This window comes from Schistocerca cancellata, chromosome 1 (genome assembly GCF_023864275.1).
Source record: "Schistocerca cancellata isolate TAMUIC-IGC-003103 chromosome 1, iqSchCanc2.1, whole genome shotgun sequence".
NCBI lineage: Eukaryota > Metazoa > Arthropoda > Insecta > Orthoptera > Acrididae > Schistocerca > Schistocerca cancellata.
In genome coordinates this window covers 108,657,833-108,678,190 of record NC_064626.1, presented here as the reverse complement: position 1 = coordinate 108,678,190, position 20,358 = coordinate 108,657,833, and the positions used below count along the sequence as shown (strand labels likewise).

The 20,358-nt window shown below is 44.3% G+C and overlaps 1 protein-coding gene across 1 annotated transcript in view; it reads left to right on the top strand.

Moving 5' to 3' along the window:
* Nucleotides 1-7,683, top strand: part of LOC126089288 (glutamate receptor ionotropic, delta-2-like) — a 110,349-nt gene extending 102,666 nt beyond the window's left edge. The window contains exons 9-10 of the mRNA XM_049906938.1: nucleotides 1,970-2,164; nucleotides 7,674-7,683. Of these exons, the coding sequence (XP_049762895.1) occupies nucleotides 1,970-2,164; nucleotides 7,674-7,683 (205 nt within the window). The remainder of the gene's footprint in view (nucleotides 1-1,969; nucleotides 2,165-7,673) is intronic.
* Nucleotides 7,684-20,358: the final 12,675 nt, after the last annotated feature.

The window sequence follows — 20,358 nt, the reverse complement described above, 5'->3', positions numbered from 1 at the left end:
AAAACGTATCAGATAATGGTACTTTCTGCGAACTAATTCAGTTTTTATGTAATTAACATTTTTATGTGGAAGCTTGATTTATACTTTTTGTTTTTACAAATACAGTTAATTTGAAATCAGTAGTTGTTTCAGCAATTCTATGCCATATTTATATTTTAAGGTATGTTTTTCTCTAACAAAGATTGTTTGAGTTGCGTTTTATTCCTGGTGTTAACTCTTTTGCAACTGGAGTGTGTTTTTGAAGTAAAGAATTACAAAGCAAATTAAATGTTTCGTGTTTCAGTATTAACTCATTCCAGCGAATTGGACAAGACATGAAATACACACATCAAGAAAGTTTAGGAGCACCCCAGTTCCCGGAACTCCTGAAGACAGACGTTGACTGTAGATATTGTATCACAGACACATTCAGTTTGACTGTTCAGAGATGTCACTAAACCCGCCCAAAGATGTAACCAACCATGCACGAGCAGCGCCTGTTAGAAGGAGGAGGTTCGACAGCCGATCAGTTCCAGTCATTCCACCAGGGAGCAGGTACACGGCTCGTGTTGTCTGTAGTTCAACTATGCCTAGACGGTCAATACCGCGGTTCGATCGCGTCCGCATTGTTACTTTGTGCTAGGAAGGACTCTCAACAAAGGAAGTGTCCAGCCGTCTCGAAATGAACCAAACGATATTGTTCTGACATGGAGGAGATACAGACAAAAACTATCGATGACATGCCTCGCTCAGGCCGCCCAAGGGCTACTACCGCAGTGGATGACCGCTACCTACGGATTATGGCTCGATGGAAACCTAACAGCAACGCCACCATGTTGAATAATGTTTTTCGTGCAGCCACAGGACGTCGTGTTACGACCCAAACTGTTCGCAATGCGTCACGCACAGCTTCCCTCCCGAAATCCATGGCGAGGTCCATCTTTGCAACCATTACACCATGCACTGCGGTACAGATGGGCCCAACAACATGCCTAATGGACCGTTCAGGATTGGCATCACGTTCTCTTCACCGATGAGTGTCGCATATGCCTTCAACCAGACAATAGTCGGAGATGTGTTTGGAGGCAGCTCGGTCAGTCTGAACGCCTCAGATACACTGTCCAGCGAGTGCATTTTGGGATGGCATTACGTGGGGCCGACGTACGCCGCTGGTGGTTATGGAAGGTGCAGTAACGGCTGCACGAGACGTGAATGCCTTCCTCCGACCGATAATGCAACCATATCGGCAGCATATTGGCGAGGCATCCGTCTTCATGGACGACAATTTGCGCCCCCATCGTGGACTTCTTGTAAAGACTTCCTTCAGCATAACGACGTAGCTGGACTAGAGTGGCCACCATGTTCTCCTGACACGAACCCTATCGAACATGCCTGGGATAGACTGGAAAGGGCTGTTTATGGACGACGTGACCCACTAACCACTCTGAGTGATCTACACCGCATCGCCGTTGAGGAGTGGGACAATCTGGACCAACAGTGCGTTGATGAACTTGTGGATAGTATGCCACAACGCATACAGGCATGCATGAATGCAAGAGGACGTGCAACTGGGTACAGGTCTGGCTGTATGGTGGTACAACATGCAATGTGTGGTTTTCACGAGCAATAAAAATGGCGGAAATGATGTTTATGTTGATGTCTATTCCAATTTCCTGTACAGGTTCTGGAGCTCTCGGAACCGCGGTGATGCAAAACTTCTTTGGTGTGTGTAGATTCTGGATATTCCGTCTTCTAATCTTCCAGATGAGACACAAATTCTTAAGGGGGTTATCACTTTTTGTAACAAATAACTTTGCAAATTATGTACTTCGTCAATATACTTTCCATTTCTCTTGTGTAGCAGTTAATTTGGTCATTTATACGTTGTGGTCATTATCAGGTTAGACTAAGTGCTACTGCCATTTAAATTGATTCGCAGCAGAGTTCAGTCTGCAGCAGAATTAGAGTGACGGAGGGGACGCCCTTGCAGACTGCGCAAGCTGTGGGAGACGGGCCACGTGGCCTACTGGCGCACCAAGTGGCACTCGCGGCGGCCATCTTGCCTGGTGGACGGGCAGTTCGCCAGCGCGCGCCTCGACACACTGGCGCCAGCTTTCCTGCTGCTCATCGCCGCGCTGCTGGTGGCGCCACTGCTCTTGCTCTGCGAGGTCCTCTCTACACGCAGGTACGTGTCCGTGTCGCTCCTCCTGTCTTCATCTAACGACCAGTTGGTAGCGATATCCTGTACCAGATGTACTCCATGTGTTGTCTGCTCTTACTTAAATGGGGACTTGCCACACAGCTTTCTGTCCTGAATATCACGCAAAGATAAGCTTCCTCTAGTATTTCCAGATGCGATTACCCTTGACTACTAGCTTAATCCTCGTGATGATAGAGCTATTAAACGGCACTACGAACACATGGCGGAGATCAGAGAGGCACATACAGGGGGGAACAAAAATAAGGAATGGCTTCGGTACTAAACTTTCCTCTTACAGAGATTAACATCTTCATTTTGTTTCGGTGCTGACAGTGTTCGCCACAGCAACATTCAGTTCTTCAATGATTTTTGCAATTGTCATTCTTTTGCTTATTGTCACAATCTTCTTCAATGACCGTCTGTTACCATCACGTAACTCCCGCTTTCGCTGTTTGCGGTATGAATCTTCGACACGGTGCCTCATGGAACACCAAACACTTCGACTAACTTGGTTTAGGAAGCACCCACCATACCAGCACCAATAATATCCGCTCGTTCGAATTCACTTAGCTTCCACATAGTGCGCTCACAACTACACAGAGCACTGTTCTGATCACATTTGCAATTTTCCCTTAGGAATGGTCAGTTTCCTGAGTGATTACTCAGTAGTAAAGCCCTTTCATAACGGGGAAATGGACAACGTAGATAATTTTAGACCTATTTTTATGCCATCAGTGTTTGCAAAAGTTATTGAAAAGGCTGTGTATATAAGGATAATTGATCATTTCATATCACACGATTTGCTATCAAATGTACAGTTCGGTTTTAGAAGTCGTTTAACAATTGAAAATGCTGTATTCTCTTTTTTCTTTGAGGTGCAAAAAGGTTTAGAACGCTTGGCATATTTTTTGATTTAACTAAGGCATTTGATTGTGTTGATCACAAAATATTGCTCCAGAAGTTGGACCATTACGGAATATGGGGAGTAGCTCACAATTGGTTCACCTCTTATTTCAGCAACAGGCAGCTAAAGGTCATTATTCACAATTTTGATAATGGCTGTGATGTGGGGTCTGAGTGGGATACTGTCAAATGGGGGGTGCCCCAGGGATCAGTGTTGGGACCACTCCTGTTCTTTATTTATATAAATCATGTGCCCTCCAGTATTCTGGGTAACTCTAAAATATTTCTGTTTGCTGATGACAAAAGCTTGGTAGTTAAGGATGTTGTGTGCAACAATGCTTCGGTTTCAAATAGTGCAGTACGTGACCTAAGTTTATGGCTTGTAGAAAATAAACTAATGCTAAATCACAGTAAGACTCAGTTTTTACAGTTTCTGACACACGATTCAACAAAACCTGACGTTGTAATTTCACAGAACGGGCATATTATTAGTGAAACTGAATAGTTCAAATTCCTAGGTGGTCAGATAGTAAGCTGTCATGAAAAGGGATCATGTTCAAGGACTTAATACTGCCATTTTTACTATTCGAACGGCGTAAAAAGTGAGTGATCGTTCGACACGAAAATTATTCTAATTTGCTTATTTTAATTCGCTTATATCGCATGGTATTAGATTTCGGGGTAACTCTTCACATTCGAAAGGGATATTTTTGGCTCAGAAACGGGCGGTTCTGGCAATATGTGGTGTAAGTTCACGGTTATTTTGACATTGGCCCCTCAATATAAATATTCCTGTCATTTCTAGTTAACAGTATTAGCTTATTCCCAAGTATAAGCAGCTTTCACTCTGTTAATACTCGGCAGAAATCAAACTTGCTTTTGGACCGGTGTGCAGTATACTGCTGCATCCATTTTCAATAAGCTACCACTCGAATTCAAAAATCTTAGCAGTAATCCACACGCTTTCAAACCCAAAACTGAAGAGTTTCTCATGGGTCACTCCTTCTATTCTGTCGATGAGTTCCTTGAAAAATTAAGCTGATTCTTATTGAATTGTTGATTGCGTTTACTTAAACTTATGGAGTGACCTTTTTCGTGTTCATAAACATTTATTTTTATTTGTTATTACTTTTATGTTGTAATTTCATGTACTGTTCCATGACCTCGGAGATTTGCTCCTCAATATCGTCCTACGGAACTTGACGTGCAAATAAAATAAAATAAAAAAAATTGAGGACATTTCACAGGTACTATTCATGGTCAAATACAACCGCGTAACTTGCAGGCTTGTCTTGCATCTACACTGATGTTCAGGCTAGTACTTCTCGGGTTGTTTCTATATTTTTGTCCAACCCCTGTAAATAAACCTCATAGCAGCATTAAATAAAACCCTCTGATACAGATACAAGAAGCTAACGCAATGAATGATTGTGGTACCTCTCAAATGGCAGAGAAAGCTTGCTTAAACGGTCCAACTTTCACAAGTTACTGCATCGGTAATAACTGCTCAATCAACAAGAGAAAATCACACGCGATTATTACTATACTATATGAGAAACGGAAGGAGGAAAAGAGCGAGATTTTGTCAAATAATGCCACGACGGCAGCAAAACATTTAGCGTTATCTGAGTGGCAGCTCGGTGACTTTGTACTTGAGTTGTAATCGTATTTTCGAGTTTTCCTCGTCTTCCTTTGAAGGGTCCGTCTATGGCAAGTTTTAAACTCACAAACAAAATCATTCCCATCTTTTCCAAGGTCTTCCAATTTCTCTCTTTTCTCATTGGGCTTGTAGTTCAGAATGGTCTGGGAATTTATATGACCTCGCATTGCTGTGAGATGTTGTCTCCAGTTTTTTCAATACTTACGTTGAAAATTTGAACTTTCATTTTTTGTCCTTACAATAACCCGGCTTTCGTTTCCATAGGATAAGACAGGAGCCACCATTACCTTATGAAATTTTAAGTTTTATGGCGTCCTCTTTTTGTACTTAGTGGCCTGCTTGTATCGCTACTGGTACAACGAATTTATGTATTTTATTTTCAATATCGGATTCAAAAGAAAACTTATATCAAAGCTTCAGTAAGAGATACGAGATATTTCTTCTAAAACTGAAATTTTGATCTGACTGAATATATTCCTTGGAATGTCATATTTTGGTTTTATTACTGGACACTTTTAAGTTGTATTCTTTGAATATTTCATTCAGCTGTCATACTGATCTTCGGAGGTCGTTTATAACGATATCAGCTGCAAACAGAGTGACACTCAGGTACTCACCGTTGGCCATCTTAATTCATTTGTTTACTTTACATTTCCATTTACGAAGATTGATCTCAATGTAAACATTAAAAAGAACAGACGATCGTCCACTTTCTTGTCCTACACTGTCCTTGCTAAATATTTCTTCTAATTGATTTCTACCTTTGATTATTACACTTATGAAGACTGTTGCCTCTGCTAGTTAAAAAAATGATTCAAATGGCTCTGAGCACTATTGGACTTAACATATGAGGTCATCAGTCCCATAGACATAGAACTGCTTAAACCTAAAGACATCACACACATCCATGCCCGAGGCAAGATTCGAACCTGCGACCGCAGCAGTCGCGCTGTTGCGGACTGAAGCGCCTCTGCTAGTTGATAAGCACAACTACCGCCTGACATAATCTCCCACAGGTTATCACAGCTTACGTGATCGAAAACCTCCTCATGGCCGATAAAGGCCGTATAGGTTTCTAGATTAAATTTTCTGTTTTACTACAATGTTCTTAATTACAAAAACATTGCCTGTGCACGAACAACCTGATTAAATGGATTTTGTGCCTCGGAAATAACGGCTTCTGTGATATTTTTTGTGCTTTTACTGACTATACTTGAGTAAATTATAGCTTATTGCCAGTGCTTAAAAAACACTTATCTTCAGCTTTTCGAAGAGAGAGCTTATCTCTGTAATATACCAAGGATATGGCATCTCACAGTTCTTGCCAAATTCAATTATTAATTGTCGAAGTCTGTTATCTAGTGATAAGCCTCTAAATTTAATTAGCTCGACAACTGACAGACTAGTGCATGACTTACAATGGCATCGCACAACGTAAACAATCTAGTGCTATAGTAGTAATTAAAGATAAATATACAAAATACTTTAGTGAATACAGCTGTCATTGCAATATACACTCCTGGAAATTGAAATAAGAACACCGTGAATTCATTGTCCCAGGAAGGGGAAACTTTATTGACACATTCCTGGGGTCAGATACATCACATGATTACACTGACAGAACCACAGGCACATAGACACAGGCAACAGAGCATGCACAATGTCGGCACTAGTACAGTGTATATCCACCTTTCGCAGCAATGCAGGCTGCTATTCTCCCATGGAGACGATCGTAGAGATGCTGGATGTAGTCCTGTGGAACGGCTTGCCATGCCATTTCCACCTGGCGCCTCAGTTGGACCAGCGTTCGTGCTGGACGTGCAGACCGCGTGAGACGACGCTTCATCCAGTCCCAAACATGCTCAATGGGGGACAGATCCGGAGATCTTGCTGGCCAGGGTAGTTGACTTACACCTTCTAGACCACGTTGGGTGGCACGGGATACATGCGGACGTGCATTGTCCTGTTGGAACAGCAAGTTCCCTTGCCGGTCTAGGAATAGTAGAACGATGGGTTCGATGACGGTTTGGATGTACCGTGCACTATTCAGTGTCCCCTCGACAATCACCAGTGGTGTACGGCCAGTGTAGGAGATCGCTCCCCACACCATGATGCCGGGTGTTGGCCCTGTGTGCCTCGGTCGTATGCAGTCCTGATTGTGGCGCTCACATGCACGGCGCCAAACACGCATACGACCATCATTGGCACCAAGGCAGAAGCGACTCTCATCGCTGAAGACGACACGTCTCCATTCGTCCCTCCATTCACGCCTGTCGCGACACCACTGGAGGCGGGCTGCACGATGTTGGGGCGTGAGCGGAAGACGGCCTAACGGTGTGCGGGACCGTAGCCCAGCTTCATGGAGACGGTTGCGAATGGTCCTCGCCGATACCCCAGGAGCAACAGTGTCCCTAATTTGCTGGGAAGTGGCGGTGCGGTCCCCTACGGCATTGCGTTGGATCCTACGGTCTTGGCGTGCATCCGTGCGTCGCTGCGGTCCGGTCCCAGGTCGACGGGCACGTGCACCTTCCGCCGACCACTGGCGACAACATCGATGTACTGTGGAGACCTCACGCCCCACGTGTTGAGCAATTCGGCGGTACGTCCACCCGGCCTCCCGCATGCCCACTATACGCCCTCGCTGAAAGTCCGTCAACTGCACATACGGTTCACGTCCACGCTGTCGCGGCATGCTACCAGTGTTAAAGACTGCGATGGAGCTCCGTATGCCACGGCAAACTGGCTGACACTGACGGCGGCGGTGCACAAATGCTGCGCAGCTAGCGCCATTCGACGGCCAACACCGCGGTTCCTGGTGTGTCCGCTGTGCCGTGCGTGTGATCATTGCTTGTACAGCCCTCTCGCAGTGTCCGGAGCAAGTATGGTGGGTCTGACACACCGGTGTCAATGTGTTCTTTTTTCAATTTCCAGGAGTATATAGTAACTGATTTGTCACGACCGAGCGAAGGACAAGATGCTTAAACTGCTCGCTCTTGGAAAACCAGCAGCCTTCGCTAGCCGCCGGAGGCTGCAGCACTCATAAGCTCAACATGGCACCTCAGCTGTCGGAGGCTGACTGAACCTGTCGCGGAAACGTGTTTCTCCTTCTTCAAAGTGGTCCAGACTACTAACTTTCGGCGCTTTTTAAAACCTCGGCTCCAAAGTAAAACAGCTGACAGACTAAAATGGCACAATCTTCTTGCCCAACCTAACTCCCTAACTCGCTCTTTTGCAACAGTTCTCTAAGGACCACTCTGAGACGTTAATATGCCAGGCAATGGCGTATTCAAACGGCCCACTTCACCCTGCTGGTGTATCTCTACATGGTCCCACAAAGACTTGGTTTCAACAGGAATTGCCATTTCGGTAAATAAGTTTTTTATGCAACTAGATAACGACCTGCGAAAATCAAGAGAAAAAACCTATCTTTGTATCCACATTCTGTGTTTCTCATTTTCTAGCTGCTCTCGCACCACACACAAAAATAATTTGCATATTCGCTTACTCATTAAGTACTCAAGTTTCATATACATTTTAATCAAAACAATGGTAAAGTCTTACAGCAAACTTTGCAGGGTATAACATCACAAGCACAGTGCCTGGAAAAAATACCTTTCTTCGCTTCTGCTGAAACTGCCGCTTTCCTTAAATTTATCAGTTTCACAAAAACATGGAGAAGGCGATATCTCAGGAACAACAGGCTATAACTATTTTGTCAATGGTATAGAAAACGTTTGCAAATATCCTTGTTAGTAATTGAAATTGAACAAAACATGTACAAAGCAGACGACAAGTATAATTGTTTAGTGCTGGGCTTCCCTCAAAACAAAGTGGACGCTGATTTACGGTTTGAAAATATCAACCAGGCAAGTTACGTGGGGGTTGGAAACGAAAACTTTTGCGCGTTCAGGGGCTGTTTTGTCCTCTTCCCATGGGCGAGAAACTGTTCGTCGTGGAACAAGTCAATCTGTGACCAAATTTTCGGCTTGCACAGGCCTGGTAGGGAGACGACAGTGCCTGTTCACAAGGACTCGTGGCGGACCGGTGCAATATACGTTTACCTCTGATTCTTTCCGAGATACGCTGATTTGCAGGACTTGAGAAAGGAAGTTGCTTTGGCATGATGAGCCGCTACCAGTGAACATACCTCAATGAAACTTGGATCACATATAGAAATGACTGCTACAGTATAGTACGGAAAGCAACTGAAGGGAATATGTAGTGAGATGAACAGAAATGATATTTTTATTCAAAGACTATAATTATACCCAAGTCACCGCGGTTTGTGATGCTTCACTGGACACACAAAAGAGAAGACATTGTTTTTAATGGGGTGTTTGATCACCACGGAGCCATATTCAACATGATCCCATACAGGCCGTAAGGGTAGCAAGGACTTCTTGAGTTTGGATGTTCCATTCCTTCAAGCGCGGATGAGAACTGTTGGATGGTCGTCAGTGCACGTGGATGTCCTGCAGTACGTCTGCCCACACGTCCTATATGGAACTGAAGTTGGAGGAACAGACAGTCCAGTCAGTTCGCCGAATATTCTCTCATTACAAGAGCCCCTACACCTGCTCAGTTCGATGCAGTCGCGAATCGTCAGTTTTAAAAATGAACTCAGAGCTGAATGACTGATACGAGGCACACAATAATGTTGACCGGTGAGTGTATCGTGTTCAGAGATCAGTGGGGCCATGGACAGCGTATGGATTGTGAGTAAATCGAAGGCAGACGAAAGTAATGAGAAGTGGCAGAGATGAGAACAGCGAGAAACTTAACATCTGAATTGGGGATCACGAAGTGGACGATGTTCAGGAATTCTGCTACCTAGACAGCAACTCTTGATGGACGGAGCGAGGAGGGCATGAAATGCAGAGTACCACTTACCAGGAGACGTCCACTACAATTGAAGAGCCAAAGAAACTGGTACGCCTGCCTAATATCGTATAGAGCCCCCGCGAGCACGCAGAAGTGTCGCAACACGACTTGGCATGGACTCAACTGATGTCTGAATATAGTGCTGGAGGGAACTGACGCCATGAATCCTGCAGGGCTGTCCATAAATCCGTAAGAGGGGGTGTAGCATAGCACATTGCTAGGCATTCCAGATACCCTCAATAACGTTCATTTCTGGGGAGTTTGGTGGCCAGCGAAAGCGATTAAACTCAGAAGAGTGTTCCTGGAGGCACTCTGTAGCAGTTCTGGACGTGTGAGGTGTCGCATTATCCTGCTGGAATTGCCCGTCGGAATGCTCAATGAGCATGAATGGAGGAAGGTGATCAGACAGGATGCTTACGTATGTGTCACCTCTCAGAGTCATATCTAGATGTATCAGGGGTCCCATATCACTTCAACTGCACACGCCCGACATCATTACAGAGCCTCCCCCAGCTTTAACAGTCCCCTGCTGACACGCAGGGTCCATACCCGTACGCGTCCATTCGCTCGATAGAATTTGAAACGAGACTCATCCGACCAGCCAACATGTTTCTAGTCATCAACAGTCCAATGTCGGTATTGGCAAGTCCAGGCGAGGCGTAAGGCTTTGTGTCGTGCAGACGTTAAGGGTACACGACTGGACCTTCGGCTTCGAGAACCCATATCGATGATGTTTCGCTGAATGGTTCGCACGCTGACACTTGCTCATGGCCCAGCACTGAATCTGCAGCAATTTGCGGAAAGGTTGCACTTCTGTCAGGTCGAACGATTCTCTTCAGTCGTCGTTGGTCCCGTTCTTGGAGCATCTTTTTCCGCCCGCAGAGATGTCGGAGATTTGGTGTTTTACCGGATTCCTGATATTCACGGTACACTCGTGAAATCGTCGGACAGGAAATCCCCACTTCATCACTACCTCAGGGATGCTGTTTCCCATCGCTCGTGCGCCGACTATAACACCACATTAAAAATCACTTAAATCCTGATAACCTACCATTGTAGCAGCAGTAACCGATGTAACAACTGCGCCAGATACTTGTTGTCTTACATAGACGTTGCCAACTTGTTGTCTTACATAGCCGTTGTCGACCGCAGCACTGTATTCTACTTGTTTGCATATCTCTGTGTTTGAATGCGCATGCCTATACCAGTTTCTTTGGCGCTTCACTATATCATCAAACACAGGCCTTAATTTGAGGAAGAAGTGTAAGAGAATGTACGGTGGAGCACAGCATTATGTGGTAGTGAAACATGGGCTACGGGAAAATCGAAACAGAAGAGAGCCGAAGGATTTGAAATGTGGTGCTAAAGACGAATATTGAAAATTAGGGTGAGTGATAAGGTAATGAATGAGGAGGTTCTCCGCAGCACCGGCGAAAAAAGGGATGTATGGAAAACATTGAAAAGAAGTAGGGACAGGATAGTAGGACACCTATTAAAACAACAGGTAGTGACCACCATGGTACTAGAGGGAGCTGTAGAGCGCAAAAGTGTAAAGGAAGGCATAGATTGGAATACATCCAGCAAATAATTTAGGACGTGCTACTCTGAGGAGAAAAGCATGGCAGAGGAGAGAAATCGTGGCGCGACCACGTCAAAGCAGTCAGCAGACTGATGATACAAAAACAAAAAAAAAAAGATCCATGCAACATTATGCCTCCCCACATCGTAACCCCTTTGGCCACGAAAACGATCATGTTCGACTATGCTAGACATACCCTCATATGGCGAGAGATGGGAACGCGTACTGCACCCAGGAACAACGTCGAACATGACATCAAAGGTGAAGATCGTAATATATGAAAAATTCTGGAAGAGACCTTCATGCAGAAGGGAATGGCAAAAGGAAGTGGTGGTATTGGTGATGGTGATGGTGGTGATATGGAAGCTTGAAAACGACATTATAAACACACTTTTCTCCTTCAGTCAGCTTCTAACAGCAATACAGATTTTGGCCCTTCTCTTTAAGGTAGCATGCATCAGGTTTCCAGCTACTAATTGTACATTCCTTTGTCTAATTCGAATCGCCTTAAAAGAGATGATTTTGTAACTTCTGGATGAGTCTTTGGGGTTAAGCTGGCGTCTTATGTTACGTGAAATAAATGCTACCTTGCTTCTGGAGCAACGTACAGCCCATTTCTGGAACACGTAGTACTGAACAGAATTAAAACAAAAAGGTTTCATTTCCACTCACACAGATTAGTTTTCAGTACGGTGACCGGTCTCTTGAAGATAATTGGGCTCCAGAAATATTACATTTGATCACAATGATACTGTTGCACTCACATTACGAGGATCACAACAAAGGAAGTGCAAAATGTTTTACAGTACGTCAGTTTTTCACGTGATCTCCGTCCCTTTTAACTGCCTTCCGCTACCGTGGATCTAAGGCCGGTATACCAGCTCGGTACAAGTACGACTGCGTATTAGAGCGTTCACAAGGGAGACATCATCATCAAATATCGTGCCGTGAAGGGATTCTTTCAGTTTACCGAAGTTGCGGTACGCAAGCTGGCAAATCAGGTCTGGTAGATGTGCATTTCATTGTTGTCATTGTGGTCTCGGTGGTGGTTTTCTCGTTGACACATGGCCGGACGTCTTCCGCGTTTCTTTGTGGGCATCCATCAGAATTCTGGGAACCCACCTGGTGCAAAGCTTTTCAGCTGTATCAGTATTCTGAACACACTCGCTGCTCCAGCACCCACCCGGCCTGACAGTGCATTCACGTTTATGCATCTGTCAGACAGAATCACAACGTGTATATACCACGCATTGACAGGGGGGCTCTGCAGGGTTCGGTTTGCTGCGGTGCGGAAGGTCCTGAGTATCGGCGTACCCGCTTTACCACCGCGTCACGTCGACACACCTACTTCCATCTCCTGTGAATGTTTGGCACTGTATCGTTCTCACAACACAGCAACGCTACACTGAGGTGACAAAACTCATGGGATAACTCCTAATTTCGTGTCGTACCTCCTTTTACCAGCCGGCGTAATGCAGCAACTCGACGTGGCATGGACTCAAAAGCCGTTGGAAGTTCCCTACAGAAATATTGAGCCGTGCTGCCTCTATACCCATACATAATTGCAAAAGTGATGCCAGTACAGGATCTTTTCACGAACTGACTTTTATGGGATTCATGTCGGGCGATCTGGGAAGCCAAATAATTCGCTGTAATTGTTCAGGAGATTCCTCAAACCAGACACTAATAGTGGCCCAGTAACTTGACGCATTGTCATCCATAAAACTTCCATCGTTGTATGGGAACATGAAGTCCATGAATGGCTGCACATGGTCAAGGATCGCTTCAGTAGACCAGACGGTTCAACCCATTCCACCTAGTCCATTCTATGTTAACACAAACCATAGTATTACGGAACCACCACCAGCTCGCGCAGTGTCTTGTTGGCACCTTGGATCCACGGCTTCGTGGGGTCTGTGCCACACTCGAATCGTACCATTAGCTCGTAACAATAAAACTTCCATCGTTGTATGGGAACATGAGGTCCATGAATGGCTGCACATGGTCAAGGATCGCTTCAGTAGACCAGACGGTTCAACCCATTCCACCTAGTCCATTCTATGTTAACACAAACCATAGTATTACGGAACCACCACCAGCTCGCGCAGTGTCTTGTTGGCACCTTGGATCCACGGCTTCGTGGGGTCTGTGCCACACTCGAATCGTACCATTAGCTCGTAACAATAAAACTTCCATCGTTGTATGGGAACATGAGGTCCATGAATGGCTGCACATGGTCAAGGATCGCTTCAGTAGACCAGACGGTTCAACCCATTCCACCTAGTCCATTCTATGTTAACACAAACCATAGTATTACGGAACCACCACCAGCTCGCGCAGTGCCTTGTTGGCACCTTGGATCCACGGCTTCGTGGGGTCTGCGCCACACTCGAATCGTACCATTAGCTCGTAACAATAAAACTTCCATCGTTGTATGGGAACATGAAGTGCATGAATGGCTGAACATGGTCAAGGATCGCTTCAGTAGACCAGACGGCTCAACCCATTCCACCTAGTCCATTCTATGTTAACACAAACCATAGTATTACGGAACCACCACCAGCTCGCGCAGTGCCTTGTTGGCACCTTGGATCCACGGCTTCGTGGGGTCTGCGCCACACTCGAATCGTACCATTAGCTCGTAACAATAAAACTTCCATCGTTGTATGGGAACATGAAGTCCATGAATGGCTGCACATGGTCAAGGATCGCTTAAGTAGACCAGACGGTTCAACCCATTCCACCTAGTCCATTCTATGTTAACACAAACCATAGTATTACGGAACCACCACCAGCTCGCGCAGTGCCTTGTTGGCACCTTGGATCCACAGCTTCATGGGGTCTGCGCCACACTCGAATCGTACCACTAGCTCGTAACAATAAAACTTCCATCGTTGTATGGGAACATGAAGTGCATGAATGGCTGAACATGGTCAAGGATCGCTTCAGTAGACCAGACGGTTCAACCCATTCCACCTAGTCCATTCTATGTTAACACAAACCATAGTATTACGGAACCACCACCAGCTCGCGCAGTGCCTTGTTGGCACCTTGGATCCACGGCTTCGTGGGGTCTGCGCCACAATCGAATCGTACCATTAGCTCGTAACAATAAAACTTCCATCGTTGTATGGGAACATGAAGTGCATGAATGGCTGAACATGGTCAAGGATCGCTTCAGTAGACCAGACGGTTCAACCCATTCCACCTAGTCCATTCTATGTTAACACAAACCATAGTATTACGGAAGCACCACCAGCTCGCGCAGTGCCTTGTTGGCACCTTGGATCCACGGCTTCGTGGGGTCTGCGCCACACTCGAATCGTACCATTAGCTCGTAACAATAAAACTTCCATCGTTGTATGGGAACATGAAGTCCATGAATGGCTGCACATGGTCAAGGATCGCTTAAGTAGACCAGACGGTTCAACCCATTCCACCTAGTCCATTCTATGTTAACACAAACCATAGTATTACGGAACCACCACCAGCTCGCGCAGTGCCTTGTTGGCACCTTGGATCCACGGCTTCATGGGGTCTGCGCCACACTCGAATCGTACCACTAGCTCGTAACAATAAAACTTCCATCGTTGTATGGGAACATGAAGTGCATGAATGGCTGAACATGGTCAAGGATCGCTTCAGTAGACCAGACGGTTCAACCCATTCCACCTAGTCCATTCTATGTTAACACAAACCATAGTATTACGGAACCACCACCAGCTCGCGCAGTGCCTTGTTGGCACCTTGGATCCACGGCTTCGTGGGGTCTGCGCCACACTCGAATCGTACCATTAGCTCGTAACAATAAAACTTCCATCGTTGTATGGGAACATGAAGTGCATGAATGGCTGAACATGGTCAAGGATCGCTTCAGTAGACCAGACGGTTCAACCCATTCCACCTAGTCCATTCTATGTTAACACAAACCATAGTATTACGGAACCACCACCAGCTCGCGCAGTGCCTTGTTGGCACCTTGGATCCACGGCTTCGTGGGGTCTGCGCCACACTCGAATCGTACCATTAGCTCGTAACAATAAAACTTCCATCGTTGTATGGGAACATGAAGTCCATGAATGGCTGCACATGGTCAAGGATCGCTTAAGTAGACCAGACGGTTCAACCCATTCCACCTAGTCCATTCTATGTTAACACAAACCATAGTATTACGGAACCACCACCAGCTCGCGCAGTGCCTTGTTGGCACCTTGGATCCACGGCTTCGTGGGGTCTGCGCCACACTCGAATCGTACCATTAGCTCGTAACAACTGAAATCGGGACTCGTCTGACCAGGCGTCAAGGGTCCAACCGATGTAGTCAGGAGCCCAAGGGAGGTGCTGTTAGCGATGTCGCGCTGTTTCAGGGGCACTCCCGTCGATCGTCTGCTGTCATAGCTCATTAACGCTAAATTGCGCTCCACCGTTCTAATATAGATACACTCATCGTACGTCCCACATTGTTTTCTGCTGTTATTTCAAGCTGTGTCGCTTGTATGTTAGCACTGACAACTCTACGCAAAAGCCGCTGCTTTCGGTCGTAAAGTGAAGGCCGTCGGCCACTGCTTTGTCGGTGGTGAGAGATAATGCCTGAAATTTTGTATTCTCAGTACACTCTTGACACTGTGGGTCTCGTAATATTGAATTCCTTAACGATTTGCGAAGTGGAATATCCCTTGCCTCCATCACCAACTATCATCCCGCTTTCAAAGTTAGTTAATTACAGCCGTGCGGGATTAGCCGAGCGGTTTAAGGCGCTGCAGTCATGTACTGTGCGGCTGGTCCCGGCGGAGGTTCGAGTCCTCCCTCGGGCATGGGTGTGTGTGTTTGTCCTTAGGATAATTTAGGTTAAGTAGTGTGTAAGCTCTTTAGCAGTTAAGTCCCTTAAGATTTCACACACATTTGAACAGTTAATTACAGTCGTATGGCCATAGTCACGTTGGAAATATTTTCACATGAATCAGCTAAGTACAAATGACTGTTCCTTTAAGGCACTGGCCTTGTATACCTTGTCAAGGCGATACTACTGCCGTCTGTATATGCGCACATCGCTATCCATGACTTTTACCACCTCAGTGTATAATAGCTCAGACCAAGGCTGTCCAACTCCCGGCCGGCGAGACAGGAAACATGAACGGATTTATTTATAGTGGATAAACATGACACAAAACATTTGTAGAAAAAGTCTTGAGTGTCACAAATGAGTTTGCAGATCTCAAATTATTGGAAAAGAAGTTTTCATTGTTCTCTTGGATTTATGTAATAAATGAAGAATCTGCACCCTATCAAATGCAAATGTAGGTAACTGAGATCCAGGGTGATTCACATCTGAAGACAAAATGTAGTGGAATTTGAATACCCTCATTTTGCAAATTTTTGCGTACCCCGTTAGAAAATAAACGAAAATTTGCATCTGAAATTACGTTCCTTGTTTGGAAGATGCGATGAAATTAGTTTCCATGTTTGGAAGATGCGTGCATCTATTTCCAATTATAGAAGGGTATAAATGTGTCAGATACAGAATTTCAGACATTCACTATGGGTCAATTTTGAAAGTAATTAGTACATTCTTCTCCCAAAACAGAGAAGATGTTCATCTGGCCGATGTCAGTTTTTGAGATTGACACTCTTGCTTCAGATGAAAGTCAAGTGTGGCAGACATCTACGGAGAGAGAGATACGACAGGGCGACCTCGACTTGGAGAAACAGGTTGAATAAAATTAGAATACAAGCGCTGAGAATGTTTCTATGACTTGCCTGAACAGCAAAGGTGTAGAACAAAAGTTTGAAAAAATGTCGCGCATTATTAGAGTGCACTTTTCATGAAAAGTGCTTGTCCTGTTTTTTTTTTTTTTCCAGGAAGTACACTAAAAACGTTTGTCATACATATAGCTCTAAGGAAGAGTACTTCAAATTACTAAGATCTTGAGGGATGTGTAAAAACTTGTGCCAAGTGTATTGGAGTGCTTTTTCAGAAACGTGACATGCAGGTACATCTGTATTGTGAGATGTAAGTGTTGGAGTTACGCAAACATTGAGGGCTCGTCAAAGAGTAAATTGACAGGAAGAATCATCAAACATCATCGACGTCAATGAGCACAATATCAGAGAGTGAATGAGATCGAACTTTTTTCCCATTTAAACACTAGAGAGTAGGTGGGCCGTGTGCTACTTAAGACACGTAACAAGCCAGGCAGCATGTAGGTCTCTTAGCCATCATGGCTTCTCACAAGTTAGGTTAGCTCGGCAAGCACCCATTCCGTTGCCCGTTCCTGCCACGAGGAGGGGGAACTATTTCTAATATTTCTGCCCTGGCCGTTGCTCTGCGTGCTGGTGCACTATATGTATAATTCAGTAAGTGATGTTTGAATTCAGCATAATTTATAAAAGCAATACAATAATACAAAATATAAAAGAAAATAAATAAAACAAAAATAGACAGAGAAATTTCCACAATATATTTTATCAACTAAAAACCAAGTTCTCACTCATGCAATTCCAGAATGCATGGCTTTACATGTGCCCTGAAGTTGAACAGAACTAGCTTTCTCTGTATAAGATTATATATGAAGTTAAAATTTGACATGAAACATAAATGCAATATGAATATTAACATATAACGATGCAAATTTAAGATAAGTTACAAAGCTATCAGTAGTAAGTAACTAAACGCAAAATTCTTGCATAGACAATTTTAGATACAGGAAGTATTCAAGTAGCGAAAAATTGAACATAGCCAAATAGCTCTGTTCAAAATTTAAAAATTTATTTTAAAGATGAGGTGGCGTTACAAATCATGAGATCAAACTGTGCAGAATAATCCGTCCCTGGAATATGGAGTTCTTGCCAGTCCAGGGAGTGTCAAGAGAGATGGGTATCTTAGGACTGGATGGCCCGTTTTTCGAAAAGTCTATTTGTTCCTGACTTGAATCATTCGACATATTTGTCTACTGTTGATCAAAACTACCTTCCTTCTTCTTCTTCTTCGCGGATGGATCACTTAGGACCACGCGTAATCAACATTTGTTGGCCTTCCTTTTCTACATCTACATCTACATCTATACTCCGCGAGCCACCTTACGGTGTGTGGCGGAGGGTACTTATTGTACCACTATCTGATCCCCCCTTCCCTGTTCCATTCACGAATTGTGCGTGGGAAGAACGACTGCTTGTAAGTCTCCGTATTTTCTCTAATTTCTCGGATCTTTTCGTTGTGATCATTACGCGAGATATATGTGGGCGGTAGTAATATGTTGCCCATCTCTTCCCGGAATGTGCTCTCTCGTAATTTCGATAATAAACCTCTCCGTATTGCGTAACGCCTTTCTTGAAGTGTCCGCCACTGGAGCTTGTTCAGCATCTCCGTAACGCTCTCGCGCTGACTAAATGTCCCCATGACGAATCGCGCTGCTTTTCGTTGGATCATGTCTATCTCTTCTATTAATCCAACCTGGTAAGGGTCCCATACTGATGAGCAATACTCAAGAATCGGACGAACAAGCGTTTTGTAAGCTACTTCTTTCGTCGATGAGTCACATTTTCTTAGAATTCTTCCTATGAATCTCAACCTGGCGCCTGCTTTTCCCACTATTTGTTTTATGTGATCATTCCACTTCAGATCGCTCCGGATAGTAACTCCTAAGTATTTTACGGTCGTTACCGCTTCCAATGATTTACCACCTATGGCATAATCGTACTGGAATGGATTTCTGCCCCTATGTATGCGCATTATATTACATTTATCTACGTTTAGGGAAAGCTGCCAGCTGTCGCACCATGCATTAATCCTCTGCAGGTCTTCCTGGAGTACGTACGAGTCTTCTGATGTTGCTACTTTCTTGTAGACAACCGTGTCATCTGCAAATAGCCTCACGGAGCTACCGATGTTGTCAACTAAGTCATTTATGTATATTGTAAACAATAAAGGTCCTATCACGCTTCCTTGCGGTACTCCCGAAATTGCGTAGACCATGTATGTCGGTTAGTTTTTCTCTCTTCTTCCTCAAAACCCCGTGTGTTTGTGATTTTTCTGATTTCATTTCTATCATGTAGATTTGGAGACCCTAATTCTCTCAGGTCTTTTTCCGTCTTTTTGTACCAGTTCGGTCTTGTAGTTTTGTTCTTTAAAAATGTATGGATTTTGTGCGTTAACCTGTTTGAGTCCATTCTTTCTAAGTGCCCCATGAATTGGATTCTTCTCATGCGCATTGTGTCTGTTATTTTGGAGATATTTTTATATATTTATGCATTGGGTTTTGGATAATGTACCCCATCTTTAGTTTTTGGTCCTAGGATTTTCCTCATTATCTTACGTTCTTTCACTTCTAATTCCTCTTTTAGTGTTCTGTGTTGAAGGTTTAGTGTCTCAGAAGCGTAGAGAGCTTTGGGTCTAATTACTGTTGTGTAGTGTCGTATTTTGCAGTTCCACGAGAGACTCTTTTTGTTGTAAATGTTTTTTGTTAACTGAAACGCCGTCTCCATTTTCTGGACTCTTGATCTGACAGATTTCTTTTCATTACAATTTTCTGCAATCCATTCACCTAAATATTTAAATTCTTTTACTCGAGAGATGTAGTTATTACCAATTTTGAGATCAGAAGGTGCATCTTTGACGTCAGTCATAAATTTTGTTTTTTCAAATGAAATTTGTTATCCTATTTTAGCTGCCTGTTCTTGTAATAACTCTAGCTGTTTCTGTGCATCGGTAATGTCTTGTGCGATCAGTGCCATGTCATCAGCAAATGCTAAACAGTGTAATTCTATGCCCTTATGTCTCGGTCCCAGTCTGTGTGCTGGTGCACCTGCTTTTTTCCATTCTCTAACAACTTTTACAAGAGCACAATTGAAGAGCACTGGGGACAGTACATCCCCTTGTCGTACTCCTGTGTCTATTTCAAATTCTGTGCTCAATTCTCCCATAAATTTTACTTTGGATTTGGTCTCCGTGAGTGTTTCTTTTATGATGTTTGTTGTCTTTTGATCTAGTCCAAATTCTGCTAATACTTCAAAAAGGGATTCTCGGTCTATACTGTCATATGCTTTTTTAAAGTCGACAAACGTGATGACATAACTTTTGTTTGAAGTACTATGTAAATATTTCATTGAGTTTTTCAAGTTAAGGATTTGTTCTACGCAAGATCGACCTTTTCTGAACCC